Raw genomic sequence first — 10,842 nt, 5'->3', positions numbered from 1 at the left:
TCTGGGGATGGTCTGGGGGGATTCTGGGGTCTGATCCTGAGGGGAATGCAGGGATCGATCCCCAGGGATGAAGGGGATGGTCTGGGGGGATTCTGGGGTCTGATCCCGAGGGGAATCCAGGCATTGATCCCAAAGGATGATGGGGATGGTCCGGGGGGATTCCAGAGTCTGATACCGAGGGGAATGCAGGGATCGATCCCCAGGGATGAAGGGGATGGTCTGGGGGGGTTCTGGGGATGGTCTGGGGTGATTCCAGGGTCTGATCCCGAGGGGAATCCAGGCATTGATCCCAAAGGATGATGGGGGTGGTCTGGGGGGATTCCAGGGTCTGATCCCGAGGGGAATCCAGGCATTGATCCCCAGGGATGCTGAGGACAGTCCAGGATGAGCCTGGGGACCAATCCCTCAGGATGCTGGGACACAGATTCCTGTGGTTGCTGGGATTCAGATCCCTCGGGATGTTGGAACACAGATCCCTTGAGATATTGGATTACAGATCCCTTGGGATGCTGGAGCGCAGATCCCTCGGGATGTTTGATTACAAATCTCTCGGGATGTTGGATTCGGTTGGGATGCAGGAATTCAGATCCCTTGGGATGTTTGGAACACAAATCCCTCGGGATGCTGAATTCAGATCCCTCAGGATGCAGGGACACAGATCCCTTGGGATGCAGGAATTCAGATCCCTCAGGATGTTGGATTAGAGATCCCTGGGGATGCTGGATTCCAAATCCCTCAGGATTTTGGATTCAGATCCCTCAGGATGCTGGGACTCAGATCCCTCGGGATGTTGGGACTCAGATCTATGGGAATGCTGGAGCACAGATCCCTTGGGATATTGGATTGAGATCCCTCAAGATGTTTGAATACAGATCCCTTGGGAAGTTGGAACACAAATCCCTCGGGATGCTGGATTCAGATCCCTGGGGATGCTGGGACACAGATCCCCTGGGATGCTGGATTACAAATCCCTTGGGATGCAAGGACACCGATCCCTCGGGTTGCTTGAGCACAGATCCCTTGGGATGCAGGAATTCAGATCCCTTGGGATGTTTGGTTACAAATCCCTTGGGATGTTTGATTCAGATCCTCCAGGATGTTTGATTCCAAATCCCTTGGGATTTCAGATTCAGATCCCTGGGGATGTTGGATTCTGACCCCTCGGGATTTCGGATTCAGATCCCTGGGGATGTTGGATTCTGACCCCCGGGACGTTGCGGTTCCGTGCCCCGAGCTGGGCTGAGTCCCGGCTCCGTTCCCTCGGGAGCCGGTCCCGGCGGGGGGCGCGGTGCCGGTGCCGGCGGAGGATGCGGATCCCGAGGGGAGGCTCCGGGGCGCCGATCCCGGCCGGATCCCGGGAATCCCGGCTGGATCCCGGCCGGATCCCGGGGACCCCGCTCGAACAAAGGCCCCGCGGGCAGCACGAGGCCGGGGGGCGGCGCCACCCGCCCCCGGGAGGGCGGGACCGGCGGGGACCGGGCAGGGACCGGGAGCACCGGGAGGGGACCGGGAAGGAGCCGGGATCGCACCGGGAGGGGGCCGGCAGCGCTCCCTGGATTATGTCCCGTATCGAGTCGCTGTCGCGAGTCAGGAGCGATCGCGCCAAGGTGGGTCCCGGCAGCGCAGCCCCCCCCGAGCGGGGTCACCCCACTTTTCCACCCCATTTTAGGGTGGGGGGCTCTTCCCTCCCTGCTCCTGTTTGTGGGGGGAAGGGAGGGAGGGGTCGCTTCATTCTTCACCCAAACCTGGGGGGCTCTGCCATGCCCCAGGCGGCCGCGGGGATTTTTTTGGGTGATCTTGGGTTTTTTGGGGTGATTTGGGGTTTTTGGGGCGATGCTCGGGGCGTGTGTGGGGGGGTCCACACTTCGGGGGTCCCTATGGAAAAGGGGAGAGGGGGGTGAGGACCCCCCCAGCTGCTCCCCATTGTGCATCGGGGGGTGCTGCCTGCTACAGGGACCCCCCCACCCCGCAGCTTCGGGGACCCCCACGTGTCCCCCCCCTCCTCCCCAAACTTCTCCGCCGCCCCAAACTCGGCCCCGACTCTTCCTCATCCTCCTTTCCGCCCGAGCCCCGGGTGACGCGGGGATGAGGATGAGGATGAGGAAGAGGAAGTCGCCTTCCCCTCCTGCCGGGCGGGGGGGGGGGAGAGCAATTTTCAGGACCCGCACCCCAATTTCTTGTTTTCCATGGAAACAAAGCCCGGCTTGGAGGGGGTTCGGGATGGGGAAACTGAGGCACGGCAGCGCGGCCGCCGCTCCGACCCCCGTGACCGGGGGGGTGCGGGGGGGACCGGGCATGTGGCAATGCCGGCGTGGCGAAACCGGCCGGGGGGGGGCCCAAAGGGCTTTGTGTGCCCGGACCGGGCATTTTTGGGGGGGTTCGATGCTCTGTGCCCCCCCCACACACCTCAATTTACCCCAAAATTTTGATTTTTTGGTGACCCCCCCCCCCTCCCTGAGCGCTGTTGGATGCTCTGAGTTGGTCGGGCAGCAAGGGGGGAGGGGGGAATTTGGGGGTGCCCCCACCCAGGAAAGGGTTTTGGGGGGGTTTTAGGGTGGTTTTGTGGAAGAGGGAAGTGGTTGTTGGTCCCTGTTGTTTGTTTGTTTTTTTTCATTATTTTTTGGGGTTTTTTCGGTTTAAAAAGTTTCGTCCGAGACGTTTTGGCCACACCCAGAGCCGGGGGAATCGGGGGTGCCCCCCCCGGGGACAAAACGACCCCAAAAAGCAGCGGGACCCCCCCAGTCCCGACTGGGAGGGGAAATCTGGGGACCCCCCCGCGGTTTTTTGGGGATCCCCACCTGCATTTTGGGGGGGGTCCTATCAGCGACCCCCCAAAACAGCTCAGGGGGTCCCAGATCTCCCGTAAATCCGGGGGGGTCCAATGTGGAGGGGGGAAATGTGGGGGTTCAGGGGGTCTGGGGGGGTCACCCGGTGGTTTATTTGGGGAGGGGGATCTGCTGAGATCCCCCCGCGTTTCCCATCCCGGACCCAGCGGGGTCTTTGTTGCCTCGGCCGTGGCTTTGTTCGGCGCGGGGGCTGTCCCCAAAACGGGGGGAATGTCCCCAAAAACGGGGGGAATATCCCCAAAACGGGGAGAATGTCCCCAAAACGGGGGGAATATCCCCAAAACGGGGAGAATGTCCCCAAAACGGGGGGAATGTCCCCAAAAACGGGGGGGGCTGTCCCCAAAACGGGGGGAATGTCCCCAAAAACGGGGGGAAATATCCCCAAAACGGGGGGAATGTCCCCAAAAACGGGGAGAATGTCCCCAAAACCGGGGGGGCTGTCCCCAAAACCGGGGGAATGTCCCCAAAACCGGGGGGAATGTCCCCAAAACGGAGGGAATGTCCCCAAAAACGGGGGGAATGTCCCCAAAAACGGGGGGAATGTCCCCAAAACGGAGGGAATGTCCCCAAAAACGGGGGGAATGTCCCCAAAAACGGGGGGGGGTGGTGTCCCCAAAAAAAGGGGAGGAGACCGTCCTCAAAAATGAGGAAATTACCCCCAAAAAGGAGAAGCTCGACCTTCTCTGTTTTGGGGTTCGTCGCTGTCAAATCCCGCTGGGTTTCGGGGCGCGGGCTCCCCCATTTCAGCCCCCCATCCGAGCCGGTTTTAGGGGGGGCTCTGCGAGCGCCCCAAAGCTCCCCCCGAGCTCGGCGCGGAGTTTTTGGGGCCGGAACAGGAACCCGAAAAGCCCCGGCTCTATTTAGAGCACCGAAACTTCCTCCGCCCCCAGCTCGGGGGGGGTTCGGGAGCGCGGGGACCCCAAAATTCCCCGCTCGGAGCAGCCGCGTGTCCCCGCAGCGCGGTTCGTGCAGGTTTTGGGGTTCGGGGGGGGCTTTTTTGTTTTTTTTTTTATTTTTTTGGGGTGCAACCTCTTCCCCTTCCCACCCCCGGGGTTTTTAGGAGGGTGGTCCGAGACCCCCCCAAATTTACAGAAGGGGGGACGCGGGATCTCTGTATCCTCCCAGGGTGGTTTTGGGGTTTTTTTGGGTTGTGATCCCCAATTTTTCCGGAGGGTTTCGGGTTCGGGGGGGGTCCCGGGGCGGGCAGGAAGCGGCGGCGGCGGCTCCCGCCTTTGTCTGGCGCGGTTCGGTTTCCTTCTCTGGCCGGGGGGGCCCGAAATGGGGAGGAAAACACGGAAATGGGTGAGGAGAAAAGCGGGCAAACAGGGGAGAAAAGTCGGGGGGGAAAAAGAAGAAAAACGGTAAAAAAAAAAAAATAAATAGAGAGGTAAAAAAGTGGCGGGGAAATAGAGGAGAAAAAAGGAAAACAAGATTTAAAAAAAAGGGGAAATTAACAGGGGGAAAGATGGTGAAATCAGTTAGAAAGAAAAATGCTGTAAAAAGGGGGATATAGAGATAAAAAAGGGAAAAAACGGTAAAAAAGGGGGAAGGTAGGGGAAAGGAATGATAAAAAAAGGAAAGAAAATCGGGGTGGAAAAGGAAAGAAAAGCAGAAAGATAAAGGAAAGAAAGTGAAGGGAAGGAAAGGAAAGGAAAAAAAAGGGGGGAAAGGGTGAAAAGAATAAAGGAAAAAAGCAAAAAAAAAAAGAAAGGAAAAGAAAGGCAAGCAAATAAAGGGAAGAGGGAAAAAATATATAAAGAAAAAAGCAAAGAAAAGAACAAAAAGAGGGAGGAAAAGCAAAGCAAAGCAAACAAAACCGGCGGAGCAGAGGCAGAAATCAAAGGCAGACAAACAAGCGGGCGGGAACAATCGCGCTCGGGGCGGATGTCGCGGCCGGAGCCTCGGGGGGGGGGGTCCGGGATGTGCTGCTGCTCCTGCGCCCCGTTCCCGGCCGAGGGGGAGCCCGAGGGACCCCGCAGGGTGAGACCCCCCCGAGACCCCCGCCCGGGCTGGGGGACACGGGGGGACACGGGGGGTCCCGGCTGTGGGGTCTCCTTGGGGGTCACTGCTGAGCTGAGGCGTCCCGGAGGTGCCCGTGGGGTCCCAGAGGTGCCCGTGGGGTCCCACTTTTGATCCGAGGGGTCCCAAAGGTCCCTGTGGGGTCCCTGTCCTGTCCCATGGGGTCCCAGAGGTGCCCGTGGGGTCCCTGTCCTAATCCAAGGGGTTCTAAAGGTGCCCGTGGGGTCCCAAAGGTGCCTGAGGGGTCTCAGAGGTGCCTGAGGGGGTCTCTGTCCCAATCCGAGGGGTCCCAAAGATGCCCATGGGGTCCCTCTCCTGCCCCGTGGGGTCCCACAGCTGATCTGAGGGGTCCCAAAGGTCCTTGTGGGGTCCCACTCCTAATCCAAGAGGTTCCAAAGGTGCCCGAGGGGTCCCTGTCCTGTCCCGTGGGGTCCCAAAGGTGCCCGTGGGGTCCCCTGTTCTAATCCGAGGGGTCCCAGAGGTGCCCAAGGGGTCCCAAAGATGCCCATGGGGTCCCTCTCCTGATTCCTGGGGTCCCAAAGGTGCCCAAGGGGTCGCAAAGGTGCCCATGGGGTCCCTCTCCTGATTCCTGGGGTCCCAAAGGTGCCCAAGGGGTCCCAAAGGTGCCCATGGGGTCCCTCTCCTGTCCATGGGGTCCCTGTCCCAGTCCAAGGGGTCCCAAAGGTGACAATGGCGTCCCAGAGGTGCCCGTGGGGTCCCAAAGGTGCCCGTGGGGTCCCTCTCCTGCCCGTGGGGTCCCCCCTGTTCTCCCTCCCTCCAGCCCCCCCCGGGGGTCCCTCAGCCCCCTCCCCACCCTCAGATTGGGGGTCAGCAGCAGGGACAGAGCCCGGGACCCCCATTGGGGATCGGGGAGCAGCACCGGGGGGGTCCCGAGGCGCTTTTGGGGGGCTGCTGGTTGGCACCCGCCGGTGCCAGGCACGGCCGGGGCCGCGGGGGTGCTAAGGGGGGGGCACAAAGGCCTCTCTGTGCCCGTGGGGGGGGGCACGGGGGGGGGTCCGAGGCTGTAAAAAGGGGGGGTGTGGGGGGGGGGGGGTGGCACCGACTCGCTCCCCTTTTCCATACGGGAAAAAACCCCAAACCCCAAAACCACCCCGGTGTGGGGCGGGGGGGGAGGGGGGGGGTTCTGCTGCTTCCCCACTTTTTTTTTGGGGGGGCGGGGGGGGGGGGAAGCAAGGGGGTGACGGGCTATAAATAGATAGCGGGGGGCGCCACAGGGGCAGCGTCACCCCCGGCTGCGCCCCCGCAGCCCGTCCCCATTGGGGCTGGCACCGGGGGGGGGGGTGGGGGGGGTGGCACCGGCAGAGCCTCCGGTTACCGTGGAAACGGCGAAACCGGCGATGCAGGGGAGCGGCGGCGAGCGCCGGCAGCGGGCCGGGCTCTCCCCGTGCTCCGGCGAAGCCCCGGGCGGCACCGGGGAGCGGCGGCCGCCCGCGGCCATGAGCCGTGCGCCCCGGGCACCGGCACCGGCACCGGCACCGGGAGGGCGGCCCCGGTGCCGCAGCCCCGTCAGGCGCCCGGTGCCGCTGTCACAGGGCAAGGACAAGGAGAGGATGAAGGAGGGCAAGGAGAAGGACGCGCGTTACACCAACGGGCACCTCTTCACCACCATCTCCGTGTCGGGCATGACCATGTGCTTCGCCTGCAACAAGAGCATCACCGCCAAGGAAGCGCTGGTGTGCCCCAGTGAGTGCCCGGGGCCACGGCAGGGAGGGCGCAGGGGAGGGAAATGCCAGCTGGAGGTGCCCAAAACGGGATGCCAGGGGGGAAATGCCAGCTGGAGGTGCCCAAAAGTGGATGCCAGGGGGGAAATGCCAGCTGGAGGTGCCCAAAAGGGGCTGCCAGGGGGGAAATGCCAGCTGGAGGGGCCCAAAAGGTGTTGCCAGGGGGGTCTGCCAAGGGAGATTTGCAGGAGGGGATGTGGCAGGGGAGGGTTGGCATGGTGGCATGGCTGGGGTGGCTTTGGCAGGGTGGCATTGCTGGGGTGGCATTGCCGGGGTGGATTTGCCGGGGTGGATTTGCTGGGGTGGATTTGCTGGGGTGGATTTGGTGGGGTGGCATCCCCGGGGTGGCATTGCTGCAGTGGCATTGCCAGGGTGGATTTGATGGGGTGGCTTTGCCAGGGCAAAATCATCACAGTGGCTTTGCCAGGGCAGAATTTCTGGGGTGGCATTGCCACGGTGGCTTTGCCAGGGTGAATTTGGTGGGGTGGCTTTGCCAGGCTGGCATTGCCGGGGTGGCTTTTCCAGGGCAGAATCGCTGGGGTGGCATTGCCACAGTGGCTTTGCTGCAATGGCTTTTTCTGGGTGGCATTGCCAGGGTGGCATTGCCATGGTGGCTTTGCCAGGGTGGATTTGCCAGGGTTGATCTGATGGGGTGGCTTTGCCAGGTTGGCTTTTTCCAGGGCAGAATTGCCAGGGTGGCACCACTGCAGTGGCATTGCCAGGGTGGCTTTTTCCAGGGCAGAATTGCCACGGTGGCTTTACTGCAGTGGCATTGCCAGGGTGGCATTTCCAGAGTGGAGTTGCCAGGGTGGCATTGCTGGGGTGGCTTTACTGCAGTGGCTTTGCCAGGGTGGCATTGCCGGGTTGGCATTTCCAGAGTGGCATTGCCGGGGTAGCTTTGCCGCAGTGGATTTTTTGGGACGGCACTTCTGGGGTATCTTTTCCATCACAGCTTTGCCAGGGTGGCATTGCCAGGGCAGAATTACCAGGGTGGCTTTGCCAGGGTGGATTTGGTGGGGTGGCTTTTGCAGCTTGGCTTTGCCAGGGCAGAAATGCCAGGGTGGCTTTGCCAGGATGAAATTTCCGGGGTGGCTTTGCTGCGGTGGCTTTGCCAGGGTGGAATTGCTGGAATGGATTTGCCAGGGTGGAATTGCTGGAATGGATTTGCCAGGATGGATTTGCTGGGGTGGCTTTCTTGTGGTGGCTTTGCCAGGGTGGCATTTCTGTGCTGGCATGCCCAGGGTGGCATTGCCGCAGTGTGGAGTTGCCAGGGTGGCTTTTCCTGGGGTGGCTTTGCCGCAGTGGTTTTTTTTTTCTCAGGAGGCTTTTTTTGGGATGACTTTTTTTGGGGTGGCTTTGCTGGGGCGGAATTGCTGGGGTGGCTTTGCCAGATTGGATTTGCCGCAGTGCCTTGGCCAGGGCGGCTTTTTTGGGATGATTTCATTTGGGGTGGCTTTGGCAGCATGGCTTTTTTGGGGTGGCTTTGCCAGGTTGACCGTGCCATGGTGGCATTTTTTGGGGTGGCTTTTTTGGGGTGGCTTTGCCAGGTTGACTGTGCTGTGGTGGCATTTTTTGGGGTGGCTTTGCCAGGATGACTCTGCCGTGGTGGCATTTTTGGGGTGACATTTTTGGGGTGGCTTTGCCAGGATGACTCTGCCGTGGTGGCATTTTTGGGGTGACATTTTTGAAGTGGCTTTGCCAGGATGACTTTTTTGGGGTGGCTTTTTTGATGTGGCCTCACCAGGACGACCGTGCCAAGGTGGCTTTATTGGGATGGCTTTTTGAGGGTGGCCTCGCCAGGATGGTTTGTGCCATGGTGGATTTTTTGGGGTGGCTTTTTTGAGGTGTCCTCACCAGGACGACTGTGCCATGGTGGCTTTTTTTGCTGTGGCCTCACCAGGATACCTGTGTCAAGGTGGCTTTTTTGGGATATCGTTTTTGGGGTGGCCTTGCCATGGTGGCTTTTCCAAGATGCCATTTCTGGGGTGGCTTTGCCGCACGGGCACCGCAGTGCCCGTTCCCAGAGCCCCATTCCCGCCCGGTTTGCTGCCTGGAGCAGGAGATGCTTTCTCCATTTCTCCACCCTGGCACATCCCAGCTCCCTGGCGCTGGTGGCCCCGCTCTGGCGCGGTGCCCTCAGGCTGGGGCAGCTGCTGCTCCGTGGCAGCTGCAGCTCCGTGTGCTCCTCACCCACCCTCATTCCCACCACATCTGCTGCCGTCGCTCTGCCCTGCCAGCAGCCGGGGGAGGAGGGGTGGCAGGAGTGTCCCCGTGGCCCTTTTGTCACCTCTCGGTGTCCCCCAGCCTGCAACGTCACCATCCACAACCGCTGCAAGGACACGCTGCCCAACTGCACCAAGGTGAAGCAGAAGGTGAGCGCGGCGCCACCGGGGCGCGGGGGAGCCGTGGGGAGGAGGGGACACGGGGGAGGTGGCACTGGGGACACGCGAGGACAGTGACGAGGACAGTGACGAGGACAGTGACGCTTCCACTCCCCCGCAGCAGCAGAAGGCGGCGCTGCTGAAGAACAGCTCAGCACTGCAGTCGGTGTCCCTGCGCAACAAGAGTGAGTGGGGGGAGCTTTCCTTTCCTTTCCTTTCCTTTCCTTTCCTTTCCTTTCCTTTCCTTTCCTTTCCTTTCCTTTCCTTTCCTTTCCTTTCCTTTCCTTTCCTTTCCTTTCCTTTCCTTTCCTTTCCTTTCCTTTCCTTTCCTTTCCTTTTTCCTTTTTCCTTTTTCCTTTTTCCTTTTTCCTTTTTCCTTTTTCCTTTTTCCTTTTTCCTTTTTCCTTTTTCCTTTTTCCTTTTTCCTTTTTCCTTTTTCCTTTCCTTTTCCCCCTTTCCTTTTTTCCCCCTTTTTCCCTTTTCCCTCCCCTGCCCCGTGTCCCTGCCCATCTCGGGGGGTGACAGGGGTGTCCCAGCACTGTCCCCTCCCCAGATGCCATCCGGGAGCGCCCCAACTCTGCCATCTACCCCTCGGAGAGTTTCCGCCAGACGCTGCTGGGGCCGCGCCGCGGCCGCCCCTCGCTGTCCCTGTCCAAGAGCGTCTCCACCACCAACATCTCGGGGTAAGGACGGGTGACAGGGAGGGTCTGGGGTGTCCCCAGTGTCCCCAACATGTCCCACCCCCTCTCCAGGACGTTCAACAATGACTTTTTTTGGGGGGCGGAATTGCTGGGGTGGCTCTGCCAGATTGGATTTGCCGCAGCGGCTTTGCCATGGTGGCTTTTATGGGATGTATTTTTGGGGTGGCCTTGCCAGGACGACTGTGCCACGGTGGCTTTCTGGGACGGCTTTTTTGGGGTGGCATTTTTGGGACAGCCTTACCATAGTGACTGTGCCATGGTGGCTTTTTTGGGGTGGCTTTTTTGGGATGGCCTTGCCAGGACAACTCTGCCATGGTGGCTTTTTGGGACAGCTTTTTTGGGGTGGCCTTGCCAGGATAACTCTGCATGGTGGCTTTTTGGGACAGCTTTTTTAGGGTGGCCTTGCCAGGATGACTGTGCCATGGTGGATTTTTTGGGATGGGATGGCTTTTTTGGGATGACTTTTTGGGGTGGCCTTAGCAGGGTGACTGTGCCATCGTGGCTTTTTTGGGGTGGCTTTTTTAGGATGGGTTTTTGGGGTGGCTTTTTTGGGGTGGCTTTTCCCCGTCATGTCCCCATCATGTCCCACCCCCTCTCCAGGAATTTCAACGATGACTCTCCCCTGGGCATCCGGCGGATCCTGTCCCAGTCCACGGATTCCCTCAACATGCGCAACCGGACGCTCTCGGTGGAGTCGTTGATCGACGAAGGTGGGGACAGCGCTGGGGACAACGTGAGGGCACAGGGGAGGGACACGGGGGCTCCATGTCCCCCCTGATGTCACCTGCAGGCCCTGACGTCATCCTGAGCCAGCTGCTGAGCGATCTGGAGGCGGATGGGAAGGAGTTTGAGGCGGATTCCTGGAGCCTGGCGGTGGATAACAGCTTCCTGCAGCAGCACCGCATGGACGTCATGAAGCGGCAGGACGTCATCTACGGTGAGGGGACAGAGGGACGGGGACACGGGGACAGGGGTGGGACACAGGCGTGGGGAATGTGAGGACGGGAAAGGGATACAGGGGTGGGGATGCAGAGAGAGGGGGACACGGGGACCAGGGACAAAGGAAGAGGTTGGAGGAGCAGGAATGGGGACAAAGGGACAGGACAGAGGGTGAAGGGACAAAGGGGCAGGACAGAGGGTATGGGGACAGGGA

General features: G+C 60.5%; 1 protein-coding gene across 1 annotated transcript in view; it reads left to right on the top strand.

The window, feature by feature from the left end:
• The first annotated feature begins 6,223 nt into the window (after positions 1–6,223).
• SEMA6C (semaphorin 6C) overlaps positions 6,224–10,842 on the top strand; it is a 15,427-nt gene continuing 10,808 nt past the window's right edge. Inside the window, exons 1-6 of the mRNA XM_058821561.1 lie at positions 6,224–6,569; positions 8,912–8,979; positions 9,110–9,173; positions 9,542–9,671; positions 10,290–10,399; positions 10,480–10,626. Of these exons, the coding sequence (XP_058677544.1) occupies positions 6,224–6,569; positions 8,912–8,979; positions 9,110–9,173; positions 9,542–9,671; positions 10,290–10,399; positions 10,480–10,626 (865 nt within the window). The remainder of the gene's footprint in view (positions 6,570–8,911; positions 8,980–9,109; positions 9,174–9,541; positions 9,672–10,289; positions 10,400–10,479; positions 10,627–10,842) is intronic.

Source organism: Ammospiza caudacuta, chromosome 30 (assembly GCF_027887145.1).
Source record: "Ammospiza caudacuta isolate bAmmCau1 chromosome 30, bAmmCau1.pri, whole genome shotgun sequence".
Taxonomy (NCBI): Eukaryota; Metazoa; Chordata; class Aves; order Passeriformes; family Passerellidae; genus Ammospiza; species Ammospiza caudacuta.
The sequence above is the reverse complement of the archived record's forward strand: the minus strand, read 5'-3'. Positions and strand labels throughout refer to the sequence as shown.